A 27,632-nucleotide genomic window follows, 5' to 3' on the forward strand; every position below is an offset into this window, starting at 1 on the left:
TCATTCTTTTCCTTCAAACATCTACTTTTATGTTTTAGATCTATGTAATAGAAACATCATATAGTATTTTTAAATTGATTTGTCCGGGCCAGGCGGGATGACTCACGCCTGTAATCCCAGCACTTTGGGAGGCCGAGGCAGACAGATCACATGAGGTTGGGAGTTCAAGACCAGCCTGGCCAACGTAGTGAAATCCCGTCTCTACTAAAAATGCAAAAATTAGCTGGATGTGGTGGCACATGCCTGTAATCCCAGCTACTCTGGAGCCTGAGACAGGAGAATCGCTTGAATCTGGGAGGCGGAGGTTGAGCTGAGATCATGCCACTGCACTCCAGCCTGGGCGATAGAGCAAGACTGTGTTTCAAAATAAATAAATAAATAAATAAATAAATAAATAATTAAAAAATTAATTTGGCCAGTTTTTTTACTTCTAACTACAGCATGGACTCCATTTACACACTGTAATTGTTGGTCTGTTTGGATTTCATTCTACTATATTCTTTCAAACATTGTCATACATTATTTTCTTCTTACCTACTTCCACTTTCTTGTTTTATTGACGTTTTTCATTTTGTTTTTTTCCTATATAAGGTTGGTATTTATATATTTTCTTTCTATTCTTTTACTGGTTACTTTAAAATTTACATCATACCTATTAATGTATTAAAAGCTAAACTTAAAAAGAAACTTTCTTTTCTTTTAGTAATATACAGACCTTAGCCTACTTAACTCCACTTAGTCCCCTCATGATGTATGTTATTGTTGTCTGGGATTTTCAAGTCTGTCTTTTTTTTTTCTCTCTTTTAAATATCCACCAGACTTTATTATCACTGCTTTAATATAGTTAATGTTCATTTACATTTATTCACGTATTTACTACTTTTGTATGCTTCTTTTCTTAGTTTTCACTCCTGTCTTCACTTATTTCTGACTGAAGTACATCCTTTATAGTTTCCTTTAGCTTACGTGTGCTGGTGGCAAACTGTCTGATAAAGTCATTCTTCCTTGAGGGATATTTTGCTGAGTATTAAATTTCAGTTTGGTAGTTGTTTTTGGTATTATTTTTCAGCGCTGCACAGATATTATTTCATTATCTTATGTTCTGAATTGTTGCCATTGATAGGTTGGTGATTAATCTGAAGTTTTTCCTCGGAAGGAAATCTCTGTTTTTGTCCCTTGGGTCCTTCTAAAATGTTTTTTGGGGGAGGTGGTGTGGATTTGGTTTTCTGTAGATTCACTATGATGTAACTAAATATAAATTTCTTTTTTTACTTATTCTGTTGAGGAGTCTCTGTGCTGCTTGAATCTGTGGATTGTTCTTTTTCATCAGTCTGGAAAACTTTCTGCCATTATCTCTGCTTATTCTTTCTCTTGTTCTAGCTCCTTCAGCAATTCAGATCACATATGCATTAAACTTTCTCGTTTTTTTCTAATTCTTACTGTCTTTTTGTGTATTCCAGCTTTTTCTTTTTTAATGTTATATTCTGAATGATGTTATTTCTTTTTTTTTTCCTGTCTTCTACTATGCCCCTTCTGCTGCCACATATAGCAGTTGAGTTTCTAATTTTGGTTATTTTTCATTTGTAGAAGTCTGTCATTGCTAGAAATTCTGCTTGTCTTTTTTATTTTCAAATCTGTATTGCTTTTTATAATTTCCTGTTCCCTGTAGATATTTTCTAGTGCGTGACTTATTTATTCATGTTTGGTAAATGTAGTTCTACAGTATATGTAGTAATTCTAATATCAGAAGACTACGAAAGTCATCTTTTGTCTGTGGTGTCTGTTATATCTTGTTCATGCCCAAATCTTCCTGTTTTCTTGGAGGCCTGAGTATTGTTTATCCTTGCTAATCATTGTCCCTGAAATCCATTAGAGGGCATTCCCTGAAATCAACTATGGATATTCCTTCCTTCATAGTGTGTTTCCTTCTGCCAGGCACCTAAGGGCTCTGCCAGTTGGGACAGTACCTCAGATCAGCATCATTTGTACCCAGTGTGCAAATCCCTGATAATGTAGGTCTGAGATCATAACTTCCCAGGGCAGCCTCCTCAGTTGTCAGGAGTGTGAATGTGTGTGGAGGGGTTGGTGAATGAATCTAGTTTTTCCTTACTTTGAGAGTATAATCTCCTCTCTGCAGGTGCCCATTTCTGTGTAAGGTGACTCATAAAACTCTGTATGCTAGGAGGATCGGAGTGCAGGGGTCCCGCTGATAACCTTTGTTTGTGTTGTTGCTAAGTGCCTCCTGGGCAGTCAGCTCCATGCTCTTATGGTCTCAACTCTCTGCCTCCGGTTTTCATTCAGAAACTAGTCTGAAAGCTCCCTCTGTTTTCAGAGCTTAGGATTTAGGGTTTTTGTATTTTATCTGGCATTTTTCATTGTTTTCAGTAAGAATGTTAATCCAAGTAACAGTACCCACCATAACTAGGAACCTGTTTGTCATGGTCATTGTCATAGCAGTGAATTCCAAGTCATCAAATAAGATATGACTTGCTGGGACGTTACTTATTGATTCTTTTGCCTAATGAGCAATAACCTATGGCTAATTTGTTAAGATCCAGTATTTATAAATATCTATTTTGCATTCAAATATAAATTAATTTTCTAATCATATGAAATGCAAGCATACTAATTATTGTAACTACAGCGTCTATTATGATAGAATAGGTATTATTGCAACTTACTGGCTTCATAAAAATATTTTTTAATGCTATAACTCATGAGAAATTTTTTAATTACCTGTTTTTGAGCATGACTGGAATACATGAAGATGAAGATCCAACACCCCAAGGAACATACTGTTGTTTGAAATGTTAGCGCACATGATGTTCAAGGCTGCTGATCAGTACTATATTGTATGGAAGTGGCTAAATGCATTTGATTCTTGCTGAGCACAAGCACTTAATTCAGATTTTTCCCAGAGTTTTAGACCATTTAGCTCCTCAGAGTTGAAATCATCAGTCTGGCCTATAGGACAGTGAGAAAGCCACGATTTGTTTTGTACGGCGAATTTGTTCCCCACTCATGGTGGTTTCGGAAAATATTATTAATAGCAAAGGGGGAATAAAGATGACTTCTGTATTAGAAAATTCTGGCTGCAATATACATAATTTGATTAAAGTATATTTCTATTTAACTTTAGAAAGTAAGCTAAGCCTTAATACTTTTTAACGAAAAACCTATCCTTTTGTAAATTTTTCAGGGAAAGGCTGGAGGCTAATAAATAATGAATAATCTAGCTTTAAACCAGTTATTTGAGTTAATACTTAGTGTTGGTGGGGACATAGAGCAAATGGAACCCAGAAACACTACACTCAGTGAGAGTGTACGTTGATACACCTACTCTGAAAAACTGCTGGGCAGTAGCTACTAAAGCTGAACATATGCATATACTGTGACTCAGCAATTTTTACTTATAAATATATATTCAATAGAAATGAGCTAAGAATGCTCATAGCTCCAAACTGGAAACCATCCAAATTCCCATCAACAGTCTATGGATGAGTACATTATGGTATAGTCAAATGATGGAATGCTCTTCCACAGAGAAAACAGATGATCTACAGTTACACTTAACGACATGGATAAATCTTACAAATTTAATGTTGAGGTGAGCTAAAGTTAACAAATACGAAATAACACGATTCCACTTGCAAAAAAATTAAGAATAGACAAAACTATTCCAAGTCATGATAGTGGTTACCTTTGGGTGGTGACTGGTAGGTTGTGTCAAAGGGGGCTTCATAATGTCCTGTTCCTTCATCTAGGTGCTACTTACATGAGTATGTTCATATTGTGAAAATTATCTGAATTGTATACTTAGGATAAGTACATCTTTAGTTATCTTATTTGTGAATTAAAAATTTACATAAATATGAAAAAAGGTTTAGAACTTGGTAAAGGTAAGCCTATATACAGGTTGATTATCCCTTATCTGAAACACTTGGGACCAGAAGTGCTTCAGATTTTGGATGTTTTGGGGATTTTGAAATATTTGAATTTTTGGAATATTTGCATTATCCTTATTGGTTGAACATCCCTAATCTGAAAATCTAAAATACTCTAATGAGCATTACCTCTGAGCGTCATGTTGGTGCTCAGAAAGTTTCAAGCTGGGCATGGTGGTGAGCTCCTGTAGTCGCAGCTACTTGGGAGGCTGAGGTGGGAGAATAACTGGAGCCTAGGAGTTCAAGGCTAGCTTGGGCAACATAGCTATAACCCCATTTCTAAAAAAGAGAAAAAAAGTTTCAAATTTTAGAGCATTTCAGATTTTAGATTTTTGGATTAGGAATGCTCAACTTGTGTATACAGTCATGCCTTGCTTAAAGATGGAGATACGTTCTGAAAAATGCCTTGTTTGGTGAATTTTTGGTTGTGCAAACACCATAGAATGTACTTACACCAACCTAGATGATGTAGCCCATTACACACCTAGGCTATACGGTATAGCCTATTGCTTCTAGGCTACAAACCTATACAGCATGTTACTGCACTGAATATTGTAGGTGATTGTAACAAATGGTGAGTATGCCAATAAAAGATGTGAAAATACCGTATAAAGATAAATGTTACACCTTTATAAGATATTTACTATGAATGGAGCTTGCAGGACTGGAGTTGCTTTGGGTGAGTCAGTAGTGAGTGGTGAGTGAATCTGGAGGCCTAGGACATTACTATACACTACTGCAGACATGATCAACACTGTTCACTTAAGTTACATTAAATTTATTAAAAAATATTTTTTGGTCGAGCACAGAGGCTCACACCTTCACCTATAATCTTAGCACTTTGGGAAACTGAGGCAGGAGAACCACTTGAGACCAGGAGTTCAAAGACCAACCTGGGCAACATAGTGAGACTCTATGCCTACAAGAAATTAAAAAACAATTAACTGGGCATGGTGATACATGCCTGTAGAAAAAAAATGTATTTTTCTTTCTTCAATATTAAATTATCTGTATCTTACTGTAACATTTTTACTTTATAAATTTCTAAAAACTTTTTGACTCTTTTGTAATAACACTCATTTTAAAACACACGTTGTACAGTTCTACAAAAATATTTTCTTTATATTCTTATTTGATAAACTTTTTTCTGTTTTTGAAATTTTTAATTAATTTTTTTATCCTTTCTAAACTTTTTTGTTAAAAATGAAGACAAAAACACACACAATTAGCCTGGGCTTACACAAGATCAGGATCATCAAGACATTGTCATTAAGCAATAGGAATTTTTCAGCTCCATCATAATCTTATGGGACCATCATCATACATGTGCTGTGTTGCTGACCAAAGCATCATTATGCCATGCATGACTGTATATATAGTTAAAGTTAACTGATATGAATAAGCATCTCTGTCTTTTATTGGTGTGGATTCATATTCTGTATTAGTTTTTTCTATTGCTGCTGTAACAAATCACCACAAACTTATTGGTTTAAAACAACACAAATTTATTATCTTACAGTTCTGGAGAGTCAGAAGCTTGAAATGAGTTTTGGGGCTAAAATGAAGGTGTCAGTGTGGCTGTATTCCTTCCAGAGGCTCTAAGGGAAGGATCTGCTTCCTTGCCTTTTCCAGCTTCTTGAGGCCACCTGGATTCTTAGGCTTGTGGCCCCTTATTCCATCTTCAAAGCCAGCAGAGCAGCATCTTCAAATCTCTCTCTAACCTCTGCTTTTATTGTTACATCTTCTCTGACTCTGACCATCCTGTCACCCTTTAAGGATCCTTATTATTATATTGGACCCACCTGAATAATCCAAGATAACTCTCTCCTCTCAAGATCCTTAACCTCATCTGCAAATTCCGTTTTTGCTATGTAAATAACAAATTTGAAGGTTCTGGAGATCAGGACTATAGGGACCAGCCTCACAGGGTTGGTGGGTTTTTCTCCCCGTGTGCAGAGGCGAGAGATTGTAGAAATAGAGACACAAGACAAAGAGATAAAAGACAGCTGGGCCCATGGGACCACTACCACCAAGACGCAGAGACTGGTAGTGGCCCCGAATGTCTGGCTGTGCTGTTATTTATTGGATACAAAGCAAAAGGGGCAGAGTAAAGAGTGTGAGTCATTTCCAATGATAGGTAAGGTCACGTGGGTCACGTGTCCACTGGATAGGGGGCCCTTCCCTGCCTGGCAGCCAAGGCAGAGAGAGGGAGAGAGAGAGACAGCTTACACCGTTATTTCTGCATATCAGAGACTTTTAGTACTTTCACTAATTTTGCTACTGTTATCTAAAAGGCAGAGCCAGGTGTACAGGATGGAACATGAAGGTGGACTAGGAGCGTGACCACTGAAGCATAGCATCACAGGGAGATGGTTAGGCCTCCAGATAACTGCGGGCGGGCCTGACTCATGTCAGGCCCTCCACAAGAGGTGGAGGAGTAGAGTCCTCTCTAAACTCCCCCGGGGAAAGGGAGACTCCCTTTCCCGGTCTGCTAAGTAGTGGGTGTTTTTCCTTGACACTGAGGCTACTGCTAGACCACGGTCTGCTTGGCAGCGTGCGTCTTCCCAGACACTGGTGTTACTGCTAGACCAAGGAGCCCTCTGGTGGCCCTGTCCAGGCATAACAGAAGGCTTGCACTCTTGTCTTCTGGTCACTTCTCACTATGTCCCGTCAGCTCCTATCTCTGTATGGCCTGGTTTTTCCTAGGTTATGATTATAGAGCGAGGATTATTATAATATTGGAATGAAGAGTAATTGCTACAAACTAATGATTAATGGTATTCATATGTAATCATGTCTATGATCTAGATCTAGTATAACTCTTGTTGTTTTACATTTTATTATACTGGAACAGCTCATGCCCTCGGTCTCTTGCCTCGGCACCTGGATGGCTTGCCGCCCACGCAGGACATGGCCATCTTTGGGCAGGCATCATTCAGTCTACCACAGATTCCTGTTTTTATCAATGACTTCATTACTATATTATTTTGGTGCTGATATTTTCCAGATTTGGCTAGTGCAAGCCTTTTCAAGTTGGCTTCTTTCAAGTGTCTTTGTGACATACTCTATTCTTTTTTGAATGCTACCTCATTTTATGTTACAACAAAATATTTTTTCCTCAGTTTGTTACTACTCCGCCCTAGCTATGAAATTAGTCATTTCTCTGAGGAGCCCTGGTGTTCTTTATTGGGAAATGGCATTAGAGACCAAGATGGAGCACGAAGTGTGCTCTTCTCTTCTGGGACACCTTAGCTTCCAGCCCTTCCAAGAAACAGTTAGGAAATATAAGCACGTATATGGATTGTGATGGTCCGAATGTATCCTCAAACTTCATATATTGAAACTTAATCCCCAGTGTCATAGTATTAAGAGGTGGGGACTTCAGGAGATGATTAGATAATGAGGGTTCCCCTCTCATGAATGGAATTAGTGTCCTTTAAAAGAACTTGAGGGAGTTGGTTTGGCCTTTGTACTTCTTCTGCCATGTGAGGACACAGCTAAAGGATGCCATCTTGGAAGCAGCCCTCACCAGACTTTGAACCTGCTGGCACCGTGATCTTGGACTTCCCAGCCTCCTAAACTGTGAGAAACACATTTCTATTATTAAATTATGCAGTCTAAGGCATTTGTTATAGCAGCCTGAGTAGACTAACACATATGCATGTGAACACACATACTTACCATAGAGTCACAGATGGTTTGGCCCTCCATATCCACAGGTTCCACATCCTTGGATTCAACCAACAGCAGATAAAACATATTTGAAAAAAGATGAAAAATGATAATACAACAATAAAAATAATACAAATTTAAAAAATAGAGTATAACAACTATTTAGCTGGCAGTTACATTGCATTAGATATTATAAGTCACCTAGAGATGACTTAAGGTGTATGGGTGGTTGTGTGTAGTTTATATGCAAATACTAATGCCATTTTATATAAGGGACTTAAGGATCACTGGATTTTGGTATAGGGAAAGAGATTCTGGAACCAATCTCTCTCAGATACTGAGGCCCAACTATACTCAGCATTCCTTATGTGAACCTAGACTTCTCATCTCCCAAGTCAGATTGTCTGCCCTATCCCCTCCTTTTCTCTCTAGGCCCTGTTCAAAAGTAATTTCTGTGAGACTCCCCTCTACCCATCCAACAGAGTATGTCCCTCCCTGCTCTGGGGTCCATAGCTTTCTATACCTCCCTCCATAACAGTCCCTACGATGCTCCTACTCAATTATGTGTTGACACATTGTTCTCTCCCTGGAGCCAGTCCCCTGTGGATACTGAGGGACAGCTATACGTACTTACATACACGTGCCTATCTGCACGCACATACATATTTGAAATCATGAGTTCACACTGCTATCTTCGTATCCAGTCCCCTACACAGTTCTTTCTTGCCATTGCCCATTCTATATTTGTGTGTCCCTTTGTGGAAGTTTTGGCTTCCAGCATCATCAGCACATTTTCTCATTTGCTTAATCCTGTAATAAATTGTTATGGAATTGCTTCACTGAAACCAACATCAAAACAAACCAAATGAGGTCACGATTTGTTTGCAGAATTCCTTGCCTTCCCAACCTCTTCTCATCTCCAAGCAACACTGGGCATATATAGTCAATACTGTGTTCATAAGGTACTTGGATTAGCTCCCTTCCCCACTCCTAGTGTGGTTATAATATTCGTTTGAAGTACAGTTGATTTGTCTCCATTTGCTTTCAATTTTAGGTTTTCTTTTTCTTCTTCCTCTTTTGTTGCTTCTAATTTTTAAAATATGTAGAGCATGAATGTGCTTCCAAAAAAGTCAAAACTATAGTAAAAGGTATATTCAGAGCAGTGTCACTCCCTTCCCTGAAATATATATCCCTCCTACTCCATTGCCATTCCATCATACTCTCCTTACTCGTGTAGATAAACAGCTTCATTGTTTTCCGGTTTGTCCTTTTAATATTTCTTTCTGTAAAGCGGGCATATGTTTTCTTATTTTTCCTTCTTATACTGAATGTAACATACTATATATGTTCTTTTGCATTTTGCCTTTTCATTTAATAATGAGTGTTAGAAATTACTCCATATCAGTTCTTAGAGACTTTTCTCACTCTTTATTAAGACAAGTTTAGTATTCCACCAATGTTTGGCCCACTAGGTAGTTGCTAATATTTGTAATTATAAGCAATAAATAACCTTGTTCATATTTAGTTTCCTATTGTTGTAGGTGTATCTTCAGGGTAAATTGCGATTTACCGGTTTAATCGCTAGAAGGGTGATTTTGGGATCAAAGCGTAAATGCACTTGTACTTCTGTTAGATACTGCCAGAATCCCTTATATAGGCTTTTACCATTTTTCTTTCTCACCAGCAATGCATGAGAATGCCTGTTTCGACGCAGTCTTCCCAATAGTGTGTTACCAACCTAATGTGGCCATGGGAATTCCTTAACATTTTTATAGCTGTTTAATGTTGTAAAGAAGATTTAAACAAAGCATCATCTTGGGCAACAATAACTTTAAGAACAAGTAAAATAAGGTTTAGTGATGCAAGTGTTATTTATGAATTTCAAATGCATTTACTATTATTTAGCTTAAATGTCCCAGAGCTGTCTTAGCAATTCCTAAGTCGCAGACATTCATTTCGTTTGGTACATACCATTGAGAATCATTAACATGCAGAGAAACTGACATACACAGAAGCTAATGTGCATATATATTCACACATTTTTAAAAAAATGGGTGGGGTTCCTAGTTTTTGAGCAACGAAATAAAAGTCACCAGACTTGGGAATTTCCATTTTCAAAAAGTTCAGTAGGTCTCTGCTTTCAGAACACTTTGTCAAATGAACTTTAGCACAAGTGAATGTCTTTAAGAAATCAATATTACTAGTATTAACTATTAAAATTCCTTGGATTATTCCATATATTATCCCTACACTAAAATAAATAATGACTGATAGAATTTTATAATAGAGATCACTGGTACAGAGGAGCTTGATTAGGGTGCAATGGTATTTATTTTAATACCATTAAATATATATGTCATAAAATATGTAGCATATAGTAGTATATATAAATATATAATGTATATGTATAAATTCTGTGGAAGATTCTGGAAGGGCAGAACATTGGTGAGCAAATTATCCAAATCCACAGCAGCAAAAAGGTACTCATTGTCTATTGTCTCAATGATTCAGTCTCTTTTTAATAAGGTGACCCCGTACCAGTGAGCAAAGCCATGCCCATTCAAAGGTTTAGAACATGTTTGCTGTCATATACTGTGTCAGATTGTGTCAGATAGTGATTTTCTCACTATGAATAGAAGTGATTTGATGAAGATAATTTTTACGGCTTTGTCCTTTTTTGTTGTTGTTCTTTATTGTCTTGCTGCATTGTTGCTGTTTGGTGTTGGGTTGTCATTAAAGTGTACAATTTTAATTTGACTTCTCAAAATGCAGATTGAGGTTCATCATGTATCAGACTGCACTCTCCAAACATCTTGAAACTTGATTAATCAATAAGTGTAGTATTAACTCATTCTTTGTGTTGGTGTGTTAACGGGTTTGAAATTTCTCAGGTCCTAAGACAATTTAGCCACTACTTTAGATAAAAATCAATGAATGTTAAAGGAAATAAATAAATAGATAATGCTGTTTAAAATGATATTTGGAAGAGAGAATTTCCCATCTTTGGGGGAGGTATTGTTAGTGGTGGCAAATCCGTATGGGTCTGCAACAGTTTCAGTTCTTGCCTCCTCAGAAGAAAGAATTTGACTCGGGTATAGGCAGACTCAAGGCAAGTTTTAGAGCAGGAGTGAAAGTTTATTTAAAAGTTTTGTAGCAGGAACAAAAGGAAGTAAAGTACAGTTGGAAGAGGGCCAAGTGGGCAACTTGAGAGACTCAAATTTGTGGTTTGGCCTTGGACTTGGGGCTTTATATGTTGGCATGCTTCCAGGGTCTGCATCTGTTTTCCCCTGTTGCTTCCCTTGGGGTGGGTTGTCCACATGTGCAGGGGCCTCCAGAACTTGGGAGGGGCCGCATGCGCACTGTGTTTACTGGAGTTGTACACATGCTCACTTGAGGCAGTTCTTCCTTTACCACTAGAATGTTCCTAGAAGGTCATACACCAAACTCTGCCATTTTGCCTCTTAGTGCACATGTTGAGCCCAGTCACCTAACTCCTTAGATCTTACGAGGAAGCTTCTGATCACCAGTTTCAGGTGTTTCTATCTAGGGAGACTGCCTTTCCCTAGCACTGACTGTGACCAATAATTTTAGAGAGACAGTTAACCGCCTATCACCTGATGTTGCCTGATGTTCCTGGTTGGGGTTGGGTGACCTCTCCTGCCCTGCTCATGTCTGCCTGACTACCTGCTGTAACATTATGAGCTTGGATTATGAGGGAAGAACCTCCCTTTTGCATATAGGTGCTCTGTCCTGGAAAGGTGGTCTGGTTGAAGACAGGAAAGCTGTTACCTGGAAACATATGCCTGGCCTTTCTATAACTATGAGGCCATGGATGGTCTGTACTGAGCTTTTGTTTCTTTTGTAGGTAGGATTGGGGAGTGGCCTAGAACCCTGGATGAAGAAAGGGGATGGGGGTAGCAGAGTAGCTAAAATTTGTCTGCATAAGAAATAAAAATGTATTGGTTGGTGGGAGAGCTAAGAAAAGAGGAAAGGAGGCAGAAACAAAGAGGAGGGCTAGAAGCCAAAAAATTAGGCAGCAGGACAGGAGCCCAGAGCTTGTGAAGGAAGAAGGCCTGTGAGAAAAGTTAAAGTTTCAAGTGATTGAAGATGATTAAAAACAGATATACTTCAATTTTAAATTGTTGGTGTTGCTGCTATAAACCCTCCATTACTCCAGACTCTCAATAAAGTCTGGTATACATACCAAGAATTTGTGAGTCTTCTAAATTTAATTGTTAAAAAGGGGCTATGTTCTATGATTTACACTGGTGGTAGAAATCAACAAAGACCAACCAAATGAGAACAAACAGATTTTTTTTTTCAGAGTTGCTAGAGCAAAGAAGTTGGCCAACATCACTAGCATGTGGCAGAGACTTAAAGGCAAGGAGGGGAGTGGGAGAGGGAGGACTTCAGGTGTGCCCTGATTGGAGGCTATTTGGCAGGGGAAACTGGAAGTGGTCTCATTAGAAGCAGGACATCCTATGTGATTGGTTCGGGGAACATTTTTGGCTTTCTGTAGTCGGCCCTAAGTTGGAAGAGTACAAAAAATTTGGAAGCTGACAGTTATTGACTAAATCCTAACCATCCCAGGCTAATTGCTGCAGAGGTTGTGGTTTTGGCTTCCCTGCTGGTTCCTGTAGAGGTTGTGGGTTAGAGTTCTATTGTCATATATAGTCTGGCTACCACCAGTATATTCAGTCTTCCAGAAGCAAATAGCAGTTAGGAGAAGGTAAAAAGCAGATAAGTGAGGTAGAAACTCAGAGTTGGCAGTGAATCATGGGAAAGTAAATAAACCTCTGCGAATTCTCAGAAATCTTGGAAAGGACACTAAATTGCTTAATAGCACACAGGGCTGACGGTTTTATTTGAAACTTGAAGTTTAGGGTGACTTCAGCTGATAACTAGAATACAAAAACAAATTAGGTTTTGTTTTGTTTTTTTCTAAAGAAATTGACATTCTGTACCACAAACAAATACTTTTACAAGTTCAAATCTTTTAAAAAATACCTTATTTATACAAAAATAGTATGAATAGAGTTATAGCAGTGATGTAAAAAGTGGCCCCAAGAAAACTTTTTAGCTATTTGGTTTACTCATATATTCTTAGTAAGTGCCTTTGATAAACCATCTATTTGTTTGTTTATTCATTTTTTAGGTATGGGGGTTCCACTATGTGGCTCAGGCTGGTCTCAAACTCCTGGGCTCAAGTGATTCTCCCACTTCGGCCTCCTAAGTAGCTGAGACTACAGGTGTGAGCCACCATGCTTGGCTATACCATTTTTGAGAAAGTAGTGAGCCAGATTCAGGTGCTACTCTGAATGGCTCCTCTGTGGTGTCAGGGGAGGGGGTGGGATGAGGATGGAGGGGATGACCAATATTGGAGCACAGTTTGAAGAGTGCTTTATTGGTGGTGTACACCGTGCATGCTGGGAGCCCTATTTAGTCTGACGGAGTCTGGAGATGATTTTAAGAGGAGGAAGTTCTTGACGTAAGTCTTGAAGGCAAGTAGATGTTAACTTCCGGGTGGGGAGTGGGTGTTGTAGGCAGAAAGAATCATGTTTGCATCCACCTCCCTTCAACTTAGCTTCGGGTTGAGAGTCCACCCATTCCCCCAGCCCCTGTGGGAGAGATGTTTAAGAAAGGAGCCTTTCCTGGGCTGTACCAGCCTCAACGTGCTTGGGAACTGGTGGGAAGGATGGTTTACCTGTCAAGTACATTATCAGGAATATACTCTTCAGGGGTGTTTGGTTAGCATTTGAAACACCCTGATCAGGAGTTCTTATTTGGAAGTGTCTTTATCTTGATGACCCTTTTGTTAGAAAGATGTTTTTCCTTTGGTGGAATTAGTCTTTTTTCAAGACATGGGGATTGGCTAGAAATATTGTACGGGTGCCTCACCCTTATATCCTTATATGGGAAGGCACAGGAATCTAGTCAACCCAGCAGAGTGGTTTTCTTGACATTGGACACTGATTTATTCATGAATTTATTTCATTGAGTTTCTGTTGCCCCATCCTGACTACATTTAAGGAAATTTAACCTTGTGCCTTAAAGATCTTTGTATCTTGGAAGCCTTTGGTAGTCTGATGAGTCCTATTGATGCATTCTCAGAATGATGATTTTATTATTTATTATTTAAATTTGTTTAATTAATTTTTTTTTTTTTTTGAGATGGAGTCTCTCTCCGTCACCAGGCTGGAGTGCAGTGGTATGATCTTGGCACATGGCAACCTCCGCTTCCCAGGTTCAAGTGATTCTCCTGCCTCAGCCTCCTGAGTAGCTGGGACTACAGGTGTGCGCCACCATACCCAGCTGATTTTTGTATTTTTAGTAGAGACGGGGTTTCACCATGTTGGCCAGGATGGTCTCGATCTCTTGACCTCGTGATCTGCCCACCTTGGCCTCCCAAAGTGCTGGGATTACAGGCATGAACCACTGCGCCCAGCCTAAATAATTTTTTTAGACAGTCTTGCTTTTGTCGCCCAGGCTGGAGTGCAGTGGTGCACTCATAGCTCACTGTCACCTCGAATTCCTGGGCTCAAGCTATTCTCCCACCTCACACTCCCAAAGTGCTGGGATTATAGGCATGAGCCACTGTGCTCAGCCTCAGAATGATGTTTTTAAATGCAGAAAATAAATAAAATGCATACAGTTCTTTAGAAAACTATATGTATTGAAATATAAAAATATTTTTTTAAAAAGAAGACATTTTTCCTGATGCTGGGCCCAGGTAGACATACTTAACTGTGTTTCCAAGAGCTCCTTTCTCTTCTTGCCCAGCTCTACCACCTCACTTTGAGTACCCTTGGAGCCATTCTCTCTTATTTTACAGTAGTTCTCCTCTGTGAGTGTAACCTCCAGGGATTTAGGGCCAGAGGCTGAGGCTAGAACTTTTGCTATGTCATCTTGAGCAAATCTTTTCTTTTAATTTCAAGTTACTTTCTTATCTTTGTCTGGTATCCTCTGGATTATTATCTAGATGACTGTTTTAATTTTCATCTGTACATTTTCAAATTAAAGTAAAAGTAAGTTACTCTAAATATCTCACACACACACAAGACCCAATTCATCACATGGCTCTAATTTAGGCCTCTAAATCCAACTCTTAGTAACTATTTGTTTCTGGTGATTAAACACAAAGGCAACAGCAATGACAATAACATCTACTTCCTTCCTCTTCCAAGAAACTCTGGCTTTTCTACATATCCCTATTTATGTACTGTTGGTTATTTTATATTTGGTATATACATATTTATAAATTGAGTCTTTTTTTTCCTAGCCCTTAGTAGCTATTAAGTTTTGATAGTGGCAGTGACAAAATCCCTTTGTCTACATACTGTGTCAGCTCATCTAAATAGTTATTCATGTTTGTTTGCTTTTTCTTTGTTGTATGGTTGGTTGTGATGATTTCCAAGCTCTTTACATGTTGGTATAGAACCCAGAAGTCCATCAATGACTATAGTACCTGTAAATATATTCATATACATACACACGTACACATTTATGCACATATACATTTATATCCATATATATATTCTTGCTAAGATCACAATATTCCTGTTGTAAATGGAATATTTTTTGAATTATGTTATTCAGTTGGTTGTTGTAGGTACATATAAATGTTACTGACCATGGTCCTTGGGCTCTCAGTGCAATAGAAATTGACACGAGGCCAAAAGAGTTTTCCCATACAAGTCTTCATTGGAGCTTACGCCCGGGCATAAAGGAAGCATCATGAGAGAGAGAGAATTCCCAGACAGACTCTGAATAGCTGGTTGGAAATTTTTATTAGGCAAAACATAGGAATTGATAAATAGGATAGGGTATGCAGTCTGGGCTGGGCAAAGAATGTGAAGGGTAGGTATGTAGGTCAGCACAACTGGTTGCGATGTTATCTTGAGAAATGGGCCACCTGGTGGTCTGGCCAATGGCAACAAGGCTGCCATTCCTTCCTGTGGTGGAACACTGTACAACCTTGGTTTATTTTGGATCTCCTAAGGCCAGTTCTTGGAATTCCTTAAGTAAAAGGCATGGTTAAACATTATGGGAGCATAGAAGAACAACAGAGTATGACTAAAGCCTTGGGATTAGTGGGTAAGACATTAGTGAGGTAGTGGTGTGGGTTTTGTAATCAGTGGGAATGTATTAAAGAATGCTCTGGTGAGGGTGAGCTGAAGCCAAGCCCCATTCCTACTCTGTCTCATTCCCTGCTGAGAAACTTCACCTTCTTTATGCTTAAGGAGAAAGGGCCGAAGATCTCATCTTCAGAAGCTACTTCCTGCTGAACAAGTTATTGTCCTTGCCTAACCTTTTAGGGCAAGCCGTCTGTATAAGATTTACAATCACCTCAAAGGTAGCTCAGAGAAAGGAAAATTCAAGACAGGAAGTCAGAAGTTGTTCCTGTAGGGGAAAATAATAAATGGCAAAGGTCACACAAATATAAAACCAGAAAGTACTCATTCCCTGTACTAGGTATTGAACCCAGGCAGCCATTGTGAAAAGGCAAAGCCTTAGCTACTGAGCTACAGCATGAGGCAGTTGTTGTTGGTCTTCCCAGAAGGAAACTAGAGTAGCCATTTTCAAGCTTGCTAGGAATTTCGGCTGCTCAAGATAATTTGTAAGGTTAGCCATGACATTCTTATGTATCCTTCTTTTAATTTAAACCTTTTAAAAAATTGTTGAGAATAAGAAAAGTGCTTTTCTTTAAATGATGTACCTAGTTTCAATAGCTACTCAATCCAAAAGCCCTTTAAAGCTCAGATGGTAATTTTTCAGGTTTTTATAATATAAGCAAGTGGTATTTCTAGAGAGGGGGTAGGGGAGGCATCTCCATGGTCCCCAAGAATTTACTCTCAGAAATAGATTTAAGATAGCAAAAGATGACAAAAGCCCCTTGGGGTGGGATCTTTTAAGACAGAACTCATCCCCAAATGCTTGACACATTTGGGACAAAGAATGTGTGCTTATGTGTCTCAGACACCCGGTCCTTTCAGACCGGCTACCTGACATGAGCCTTGGAATTCCCACCTTCTGGATGCTAGATAGCAAGAGAGGGTACCCCACCATGGTCATAAGGTCAAGTTCCCAAAGACATAAAATAAGATGAAAAGGAAACCTCATCCAGTTTTTGTTTCAAGGACCTGCAGCAATGTTTGTAACTGACAAGTCTGCCAAACAGCAGGCTTATAGGGGTCATAGACCTTGAGACAAACAATTATCTTTACCATTTCACTCAACTGGTGTGCACAGAGAAGCAGGTCAGAAGCCTAGCTGGTAAGAAATCCTTAACCTTTTGCTGGCATGCCAGATTTCTGGGTTCCCTTTCTGTGTAGCTTCTGTAAGAGCAAAGCAGCTGTTGATGACTCTGCTCACTGCAGCACAGCTGTGTGGGCTAAGCTGCATTGCAAGAGAAAGTCATCTTTTTTCCATTTTATGGTGGAAGCGTAGGTAAATCCTCTTTGCAAGAAGTTACCCAACAGTCTGCATGGGGCAATCAGATGTCAAATTAAACACACAAGAAGGAAAAATGAATCAGGACGTGAGTGACGCAAACTCTGGACCCACGTGCTATCAGTCCTCTCTTCACCAAGATAGCACCCAGGGTCTGTAGGCTTGCATGCTTGAATAGACAGACGACAAAGTCCACAGCCTTCCCTTTCCCACAAGGCGTGGCAAAGGGAGGGAACGTACTTAAAGAAAATTACAGATTCCAGTGCCAGACAGAGTTTCCTACCAGCTGAACTGAATGACCGTTTTGGCCTGTGCTGCATGGGTGTCTATTGAGGTTGAACCAGTGCCACATGGGTGTCTACTGAGGCTGAATCAGTGCCACATGGGTGTCTTCAGACTGAGCCAATTAAGTTAATGAAAAGCGAAGGAAGGGAAGGAAAAAGGAAGAAGAAAGAAAAAGAAAGACACAACAAATAGAAGACCAGGAGGGAAGGGAAAGCATTGTCTGGGGTGGGTTGTAAGGAGTCACAGGGAGGCTGGAGGAAAAACTCACCAGTCGTAGCAGTGCTGAATCAAAACTTCAGGTGGCTTTCCATCAGCCACGAAGGGGTCATGTCCAGCTGTCCTGCTGGCTCACACGCCTCCCTCCACAGAGGAGACAAAAGCTCCCCATGTCTGGTGATCCCAGACAAGCCCTGAATGAATATGTTACTGACCATAAGTTCTTGGGCTCTCAATGCAATAGGACATGAGGCCGACAGAGTTCTCCCAGACAAGGCTTCATTGGAGCTTATGTCTGGCCCATGAGGGAAGCAGCATGAGAGAGAGAGAGAGAATTCCCTGACTGACTCTCTGAAAAGAGCTGGTTGGGATTTGTTATTAGGCAAAGCATGGGAATTGATATGAGGGGTAGGGTATGCAGGCTGGGCTGGGCAAAGCACATGATGGGTAGGGTGTGCATGGCAGCATATCTGGTTACAGTGGTCATCTTGAGTAATGGGCCACCTGGTGGTCTGGCCAGCAGCATCAAGGCTGCCATTTCTTCCTGAGGTGGGACACTCCACAACTTTGGTTTGATAGTTTGGATCTCCTAAGGCCAGTTCCTGGAATTCTTTAAGTAAAAGGCATGGTTAAACATTTTGAGAGTTCAGTGGAACAATATAGCATGACTAAAGCCTTGGGGTTAGCGGGTATGGCATCAGTGAGGTACTGGTGTGGGTTTTGTGATCACTGGGAATGTATGAAAGAATGTTCTAGTAGGGATGAGCTGGAGCCAAGCCTCATTCCTACTCTGTCTCATAAATACTGTTGATGTTTCTGTATTCATCTTCTGACAAGCTTGCTTTTTTGGCCATGTTTAATTGTTTTTAAATTTCTAGAGATGGGCACTTAGATCATTTGTTTCAGTCTTACTCCTCTCCTGATATACACTATTCAACCTTTAAGACAGCTGTTGATCATATTGGTAGTATTGATAGCAGTATATATTTCTTTCCTTTGCAAAGTTTTTTCTTTAGACATAACTAGAAGTTTGGAGTTCTCAAAGTACCTTGGTGAAGCATGATATCTGTGCTTTCAGTGATGTGACATCACTTAGTGGAAGAGGGTGAACAAAACACCCTTGGTTCTTAGGGTCCTTGTAAAAATATTGAGATATACTGTCACATATAAATTTCCTATGTCAAGTGGAGATAGAACATGTTAATACTGAGGGCCACCAACCACGTATGGAGATTCTTGCCTGTGCAGGGCGTTGTTTTGTTGGTATGGACGGCAAGATGTCGTTTGGCTGTGCACAGATTCTCCTGCTCTTTTATCAGTATAGAGAGAACAAGTACACAAACAATGGGAATTTTGTTTATTGTCACTAAAATAGTTCATCAAATGAAACAGTAGTTTTCATCATTAGGCTGGAGTAGGAATTCTTTCTTTTTTGGTATTTTGGAGGAAAATACTTGTTTTTTGGGGTTAAGTTTTAAACCATATTTGATTGTTCTCTGTCTGATACAACTAGGAACTCACAGGGGTGGTTTGTATAGTGGATTTACATCTTTGGGGTCTATTTCTAAAAATAACCAAGACGAACTTGTCATAGTTATTTGGTGTATTTGATAAAACACGGGGACTATGTGTCTTTTTTTTTTCCCAACATTTTGATTGTTGTTTAGGTTAAACTTGATGTAATGATCACCAGCTTATACATACTAATTTGATGGTTTAATGCCAACCTGTGCCGACTAGATTTTGCATTATATTCTAAAGTTCCTTTCATAGACCCTGAAAGTTTTGAGAAATTACTGTTTTGATTTTCATAATGTCATTTTGACCTGACGACTTTTTTAGAGTTAAATGAGCTTGGTGGTTTATTAAATGTCATGGAGAGTTTAAATCCAGGATAAACTTAGCCGTTGCTGTTTTTCACTCCTTTGATTAGGGATTCTGTCTGTGGAAAAAATATAGATAGTGGTTGATATCAGTTTTGTGTTCATAGAGATTCTGAGTCTTTTGCATGCTTTCTTTTAGGTTGTTGATTATATCCTGCCACCCTTGGTGTCCTTGGTTCAAAGCCAAAATGGTAAGTGTGATGACACCAGCAAGAATTCCATCAGTTACACATTCTGTTTTCATTCTATCTCCATGGAGTCACATTCTTGGCATTTTTTTTTTCTTTCAAGTGGAGTGGAGACTCTTTAGCTTGCGGTTGCTCTCAGAAACCACATCTCTACTCGTGAACCAGGAGTTTGGGGATGGCAAGGAGAAGGCCAGTGTTGATTCTGACAGCAATCTTCTGGCTCTCATTCGAGATGTCTTACTTCCCCAGTAAGTATCATGGAGTTGTATTCATGCAGAGAAGTGTAGGCTATCCAGGAAGCTTCTGTCAAACTGGGTTCAGTGATGGGGTTGGGGTCTTGATGTCCTTATGTTTATACACATATGCTTGTGTACTCATTGTAAAAAAAGTTTAGAGACAGGTGCAGTAACTGTTAGACTGCAGAAGACTCAGAAGGTCTCAGTTCATCTTCGAGGACATCCATTTAAAGCTTAATCTGTTTTCTGCCAGAAGCATGATTTTGAAGTTATGCAGATTTAAAGGTGTTCATGGCTCAAGGGGTGAGGGTTATGATTCAAGATCAATATTACAAGACTACTGGAACATGAAGTTGAGACTTCTCCTGGCTCTCCTCAGAAATAATAGAGATAGAGGTAATCCCCTTCTCCAAACTCTTGGAATAGAACTTAGGTTTAGTTCTGAGCAGGACTTTCTCAGGGGTTGGGTGGAGGTGGCGAAACAGGTAATGAGTATGGAGAAAGGGGTTTTGTATTCTTTTACTCCATTGCTCATAGAGCAAACACACAGCAGGATGACTACTGAGAGCACCTAATGCAAACATGCGAAACCCCAAAATTTCACCTTATAGTTGAGGGGACACTGTCAATTTTATCAAAGCTAGTTCCAAAAAGTATATGCCATATGTCAGTATTAAAGAAGATTTTGTGAAATCAAACAAATGCTAGATTGTGTATCATGCATTAATATGCCTACCTGATCATGGCTTTCTTCAGGGCCTGGGCCGCAGTCTGGGTCAGTTGGGCAGGTTTATAAGAATGACAGCCTGACTTAATGCTTCCCTCTATTGTTTCAACTTCTTAAGACCCGCTGTTCTCATTTAAAAAAAATTAATGATCATAGTAAAGAAATCAGATGTAATTACATTCTGATTTTGGCCAATGTTAAGAGTTTGAACTCTCTCATATAATATTAGGTTCACATTAAAGAAAACCCAAATAACTGAAATTGCCAGTTGCTGTAGATGAAGCACTCAACCACTCCAGTTGGTTGAGGAAGGTACCTTTTACTAAGTGTGTGGGTGTTCTGTGTCGACCCTTCAGCTGTCTGGGGGAGCCTGTCTTGACTGACTGGAGCTTGATTTCTAGGCCAGCCTCTTGTTTCTTTTTTCCTATTTACACTTCTACAGTTGGTTTCAGGGACAGCTCTGATAATTAACATGTGCTGTAAGAATACTTTTAATGTCCAAAGTAAGACAATTGTTTGAAACTTTGTCATGTGGAGTTTGCTCAGTGATAAACTGTCAATAGGTACCTTTTCAGTTACATTTGGTATATGTGAGTGTATGTCTGTGATCTATACTTATGTGAATTCAATAAAAGATTATACCCTTCTTTAATGTGATTAATGTTTTTAGTGCATTTTATGCTTCTAAAAGTATTCATATATAGTTATATGCATCTTTCTGACAAGAAAATGCCTTAAATGTAGTTTTTGCACAAAATATATTTAAAGGATGTGCTTTGAGAGCTGGGTTCAGTGGCTCGTGCCTGTAGTCCCAGGTATTTGGGAAGCTGAGACTGGAAGATTGCCTGAGCTCAGGGGTTTGAGGTCAGCTTGGGCAGCATAGCAAGGCTCTGTCTCTTAAGAAAAAAACAAAAACAAAAAGAAAATATGTGCTTTGGATATCTGCTGTGTAAAAACTTGTAGAGAAGCATTTTTCAGGACCTGAGATGTCTCCTCCACACAGTAGGGATCAGATTTACTCCAACAGGACTTCACAGTTTAGTAATAGCTTTTTTAAAGATCTGTTAGTCTGAAACCACATTTCTGTATATCTGAAGTCTGCCCAGTTTTGGAACAGTTTGTGAAATAAAAAGTGTTAACTCAGTGATCCTGTGTTACTCATTTGAGCTGGAATAAATATTTCCTTTAGTATGAGTCTTTACTTTTTCCAGAGATGAGGAATTAAAGAGGAAAATGTAAATGTAAACCACATGGCAGTTCAATAACATAAATAATGTAGATGAGTTCAAGCTTTTATTACACAACTTGAAATGCACTTCAGATAATGGTATGCAATTTATTTGGATGTGATGTGGAATGTTTTCAAACCTTTCAGACTGATTCTGTTGTAGCTTATAAGCCTTGAGTCTGCATTTCAGTCTCCAAGCCTTAGTTTTCTCATCTGTAGAACGGAGATAATAGTACCTACCTTAGAAGATAATCCTAAAGATTAAATAGGATGCTTCTTTTGAAACAGTACAGTGTGTGGCAAATAGTACCCTCTTGACAAGTGTTTAGCACCATGACTGTTATTAGGCTCATTATTTTAATCTCATATTAATCTTTAAAGTAAAGATTGTAATAGGGCAATAATAGTAATGGTACATACTTCATGGAAATGAATTGGCCATTAAAATATATAATGCTTATTGTGCCTCCCTGGCATATATAGTAAGGGCTCAATAGATGTAATGTAAAAAAAAATTTAAATGAAATGTAAGTAACACATTCATTTAACCTTCTTAACTCTGGAAAACTAGAACCTTGGCAAGGAGTTTGATCTTTGAAGATAACTCTTGGTAGTTTTAAGTTTAGAAATACTAATAATGGAAAATTCATGCTCTCCATTGAGTATATAAATATAATAGCTTATGAATTAAGAAGTTACTAGAGTCCATGGGAACTATATAGCACCCACTTCAATTTGGCAAGTAGACACATTGGTGTTGATACTTTTTATTTTGTTAAAGTTTTAGCCTTCCCTTGACCTTAAACAATACTTTTGATGCAGCCAAGGTGACAGCCTTTTCATGCACATGTATGGTAGGCTCCCCAGTTCTCACAGGGAAGTATTATATTAGTCAAGACTTTATTTGCAAACAATAACACCCAATTCAAATTAACTTATAAAATAATTTATTTGCTCACATGACTGAGAAGTCAAAGACTTGTGGATACAGCTGGATTTAGGGGCTTGATTTCTGTCTGTGATACTCCGTGTATGTGTCTTTCTCGCCATCTCTTTACTCTGCCTACATCTATTCTGCTTTGTTCTCAGATAGGCTCCTGTTCTCATCCACTTGGTAGTTAAATGGTTCCTGGCGGAGAGGGTAATCCTAGAAAAAGGGTGGATGTCTTTTCTAATACTTCTGGAAAAATTCTCAGGAAGAACAATAATTTAATCTTGTTAAGTACCATGTAATACCCATGTTCCAGGTGCTTATCAGAACTGCTGTGTAATATGAACAAAGGCTCAGTTGTAAGAATAAATATCTGTATGATGGCTCTCCAGAGAAACAGAGCCAGTAGGAGCTCTGTGTGTGTGTGTGTGTGTGTGTGTGTGTGTGTGTGTGTGTGTCAGAAATAAAGATTTATTTTAAGAAACCGGCTCGTGTGATTACAGAGGTTGAGAAGTCCCAAGATCTGCAGTTGACAAGCTGGAGACCCAGGAGAGCCCGTGGTGGTGTAGTTGCTGTCTGAAAGCTGCTGGGCTTGAGACTGAAGAAGAGTCAGTGTTTCTGTTCCAGTTCAAAGGCAAAGACCTGTGTCCCAATTCAAGGCAGTCAGGCAGGAGAAGTTTCCTCTTAATCAGCCTTTTCGCTCTATTCAGGTCTTTGATTGGATGAGATTCACCCATGTTAGGGAGGGCCATTTGCTTCACTCAGTGTACCGATTCAAACATTAATCTCATCCAGGAACACCATCACAGCCATACCCAGAAAAATGTTTGACCAAATGCCTGGGTACCCTACTTATTGAGTAACTTGACAAAGTTAACCATCACAACATCTATCATAATACCATGAATGAACTGCGTACTATTTAAATTGATGAATTAATATCAAAGAATCATTATCCTTTCTCATGTGCAAGCTTTACTTTCTAAACAATGAACTTTAGGGGCCCAGCGCGCTGGCTCTCACCTGTAATCCCAGCACTTCGGGAGGCTGAGGCATGTGGATCACGAGGTCAGGAGATTGAGACCATCCTGGCTAACATGGTGAAACCCGGTCTCTACTAAAGATACAAAAAATCAGCTGGGCGTGGTGGCAGGCGCCTGTAGTCCCAGCTACTCAGGAGGCTGAAGCAGGAGAATGGCATGAACCCGGGAGGCGGAGCTTGCAGTGAGCCAAGATTGTGCCACTGCTCTCCAGCCTGGGCGACAGAGCAGGACTCCATTTCAAAAAAAAAAAAAAAAAGAATGAACTTTAAAGTGTTTGTTTAGTGCCTATCACATATGGATTATAATACCATTTATAAAGAGATAGTATTTGAGTTAGACTTTGAAACCTGGATATGACCGGATAGAAAACAAATGGGGCTGCTGGGCACACCGGCGTGCACCTGTAATCCCAGCACTTTGGGAGGCCAAGGTGGGTGGATCACATGAGACCAAGAGTTTGAGACTAGCCTTGGCAACATGGTGAAACCCCATCTCTAGAAAAAAAATACAAAAATTATCCAGGTGTGGTGGTGCGTACCTGTAGCCCCAGATACTCAATAGGGTGAGGTGGGAGAATCACCTGAGCCCAGGGGTGTCGAGGATATGGTGACCGTGATTCTACCACTCCAGCCTGGGCAATAGATTGAGACCCTGTCTCAAAAAAACAAAAACAAAAACAAAAACGTTGGTGGGTGGGGCAGGCACCCCAGGCAAGAAGGGGATAAGCAAAGCTATGGAAGAGGCAGCATACTGAGCAGGAAGCAGGCTAGCTTGTTTCCAGCAGAAACCTGCACATTGAGAGTCAGGTGAAATAAGCTGGAGAGACAATATTTTCTCTCTTCATCAGCTCATTTACTTACCTGATACTAAATGTATCTTATTTCACAGACATGTTTCTAATTGTTGGAAATATTAATAACCAAGATAGGGATAGCCTCTGCCTTTTTACAGAGCTTACTCTCTGACAGTTCCAAGAATTTCAGAAGTTTTTTTTTTTTTTAACTGAAGAAGTTTGTAAGTCATGTATGTAAAAATGTTTACTGAAATACTAAGTTTATATTGAAGCCACCTTTATTAAACTTTGGGTCTATATAATGTTAGTAAATCTGGAGGGAGCATGTGTTCTTTCTGAAACTGTGCTTGCTTTTGAGTTTTGCAATTCATACTTTCTAAAGCTCAGAGTTTCTCAACACTGTGCTCTTAGGACAGTTTTCCCATGACCTACCCATTTACATCTTTTTGAGCTCTAGTGCTCCTTCCATCACAATTTTAGAAATACTGTTTAATTAAGGACATTTTCACTAAGGTCAAGAAAAGAAAAGGATACTTACCATCAAAACTTTTATATAACTTTAGATTCTAAGTATTAATATAATACAAGACAATTAAACTGTAAATATCTGGTTAGTTTTCTGTTGATACGTAAATTGCCATGAACTTGGTGGCTTAAATCAATGCCCATTTATTAGGTCACAGCTCCATAGGTCAGAAGTCTGCCACAGTGTACCTGGGTTCTCTGCTCAGGTTCTCACATAGCTGAAATCAAGGCATCCCCTGGGCTGAGTCCTTGTCTAAAGGCTCTGGAGAGAAATCTGCTTCCAGGCTTATTTAGGTTGTTGACAGAATTCAGTTTCTTGTGTGTTTGTATTAGTTTCTTAGTGCTCCTATAACAAATTGTATAAACCAACTATCTTAAAACAGTAGGACTTCATTCTTTAACAATTCAGGAAGCCAGAAGTCTGAAATCAAGGCATTGGTGGCATTGGTTCCTTCAGGTGGCCCTGAGGGAGAATCCATTCTGTACCTCTGATGTCTGCAAGTGATATTTGGTTTGTGGTGGTATCACTCCAATGTGTGCTTCTGCTTTCGTATGGCTTTCTCCCTTGTATCTCTGTCTCAGTTTTTCCTCTGCCTTTCCCTTATGGGTATGCCATCACTGGATTTAGATTTAGGGCCCATCCTAAATCCAGGATGATCTTTTTTTTGTTGTTTGTTTTGTTTTGAGATAGAGTCTCCCTCTGTCACCCAGGCTGGAGTGCAGTGGTGCAAATCCTGACTCACTGCAACCTCCGCCTCCCCGGTTCAAGAGATTCTCCTGCCTCAGCCTCCTGAGTAGCTGGGACTACAGGCATGTACCACCACACCCAGCTAATTTTTGTATTTTTAGTAGAGATGGAGTTTCACCGTGTTGGCCAGGCTGGTCTGCAACTCCTGACCTCAAGTGATCTGCCCGCCTCTGCCTTCTAAAGTGCTGGGATTATAGATGTGAACCACCACGCCCAGCGTAACCCAGGATGATTTCATCTTGGGCTTCTTAACTACATCTTCAGAAACACTTTCTCTTTCTTTTCTTTTTTTTGAGACGGAGTCTTGCTTTGTCGCCAGGCTGGAGTGCGGTGGAGCGATCTCGGCTCATTGCAACCTCCATTTCCTGGGTTCAGGCGGTTCTCCTACCTCAGCCTCCCGAATGGCTGGGACTACAGGCGTGCGCCACCATGCCCAGCTAATTTTTGTATTTTTAGTAGATACGGGGTTTCACCATGTTGGCCAGGATGGTCTCGATCTCTTGACCTCATGAACAGCCCGCCTCGGCCTCCCAAAGTGCTGAGATTACAGGCGTGAGCCACCATGCCTGGCTGCCAGAAACCCTTTTTCTAAATAAGGTCACATCGATGTGTTTTCGGTGTTATGACTTGGACATACCTTTTTGGAGGGCAATTACTCAACCCATGGTGCATTTGTAGGATTACAGTACCCATATCTGTGCTGTCTTATGTGCGTTAAGCTACCTGTATTTCTTCTTACAGAATCCCTCCGTCTTCAAGCTGGAAATGATGTGTCAAATCCTTGTCATGCTTTGACTCTCTCTGACTTCATATTTTGCCATCAGCTTGAGGAAACTCTGTACTTACTAAGTTGGTGATACTGGCCATGGTAGTCTTTATCTTGTGGTTCTCGTTTGGATACAAATCTTGACCTTGCCTTTAACTCGGTGTGTATGCACTTACTTCCTCCTTTCAGTTTTCCTCCTTTCTTCAAGGTAGTTGGAATGCCAGTGTCAGAACTGAGTTATCTGTGTGATTAATGAGCAAAGATTTTCTTCTCTTCTGGGAGGAAAGATACCACGTATACTCAGAAAATTACCGTGATTTTTATTCAGCTGAGAGACAAGATTTAATTTTAAAGGCTTATGCAGAAGAGAAGAGGCAATATTTAATAGAACTTAAGCCCAAATTGACCTTATTAATTAAAATCAGCACCTCTCAGAAGTTTAATATCAAAGTCATTATCAATGAACTCTTAGTACTAAAAGTAGTCTTATGCTGACTATTTGGACATTTTTTTCTGAGACTTGTTACATAAGGTGAGGACATTTCTCTTTTAATATTTATCTGTAAATGGGACTAGATTTTTCACTCAGGAAACACCATTGTTTATTATTGGGGAGGTGGAAATTTTAATACTCCTATGAATGTAAATCTAATTTGTATTAGTACTATATCGCGTGATTGTGCATATGCAGTTCAAGACCCTTCCAGTCTTCCTCACTGCCTCTTTTTTTTCTTTTTTAAATTAATTCATTCCATACATATACATTAAGTGACTTCCATGTGCTAGGCACTGGGGATGCAATGGTTAAGACGATTAAATTCCCGCCCCTCAATGAGCTTACATTCCTGTGGGCAAGACAAAGCAATAAAGAAATAAATATGTGGGATGACTTCAGCTAATTGTGAGTACTATAAAGAAAAATATGAAACATTGTAAGGGGAGAGTGTGTGTTGGTAAGGGGAATAAGGGAGGGACTGGCTGTTTTAGACAGCATAGA

At 39.5% G+C, this 27,632-nt stretch overlaps 1 protein-coding gene across 6 annotated transcripts in view; it reads left to right on the forward strand.

Annotated features, from left to right (window-relative positions):
* ULK4 (unc-51 like kinase 4) overlaps nucleotides 1–27,632 on the forward strand; it is a 722,036-nt gene that overhangs the window by 261,038 nt on the left and 433,366 nt on the right. For all 6 annotated transcript variants that reach the window (XM_054482410.2, XM_054482411.2, XM_054482412.2 and 3 more), the window contains 2 exons: nucleotides 19,590–19,641; nucleotides 19,742–19,886. In XM_054482410.2, the coding sequence (XP_054338385.1) occupies nucleotides 19,590–19,641; nucleotides 19,742–19,886 (197 nt within the window). The remainder of the gene's footprint in view (nucleotides 1–19,589; nucleotides 19,642–19,741; nucleotides 19,887–27,632) is intronic.

This window comes from Pongo pygmaeus, chromosome 2 (assembly GCF_028885625.2).
Source record: "Pongo pygmaeus isolate AG05252 chromosome 2, NHGRI_mPonPyg2-v2.0_pri, whole genome shotgun sequence".
Taxonomy (NCBI): domain Eukaryota; kingdom Metazoa; phylum Chordata; class Mammalia; order Primates; family Hominidae; genus Pongo; species Pongo pygmaeus.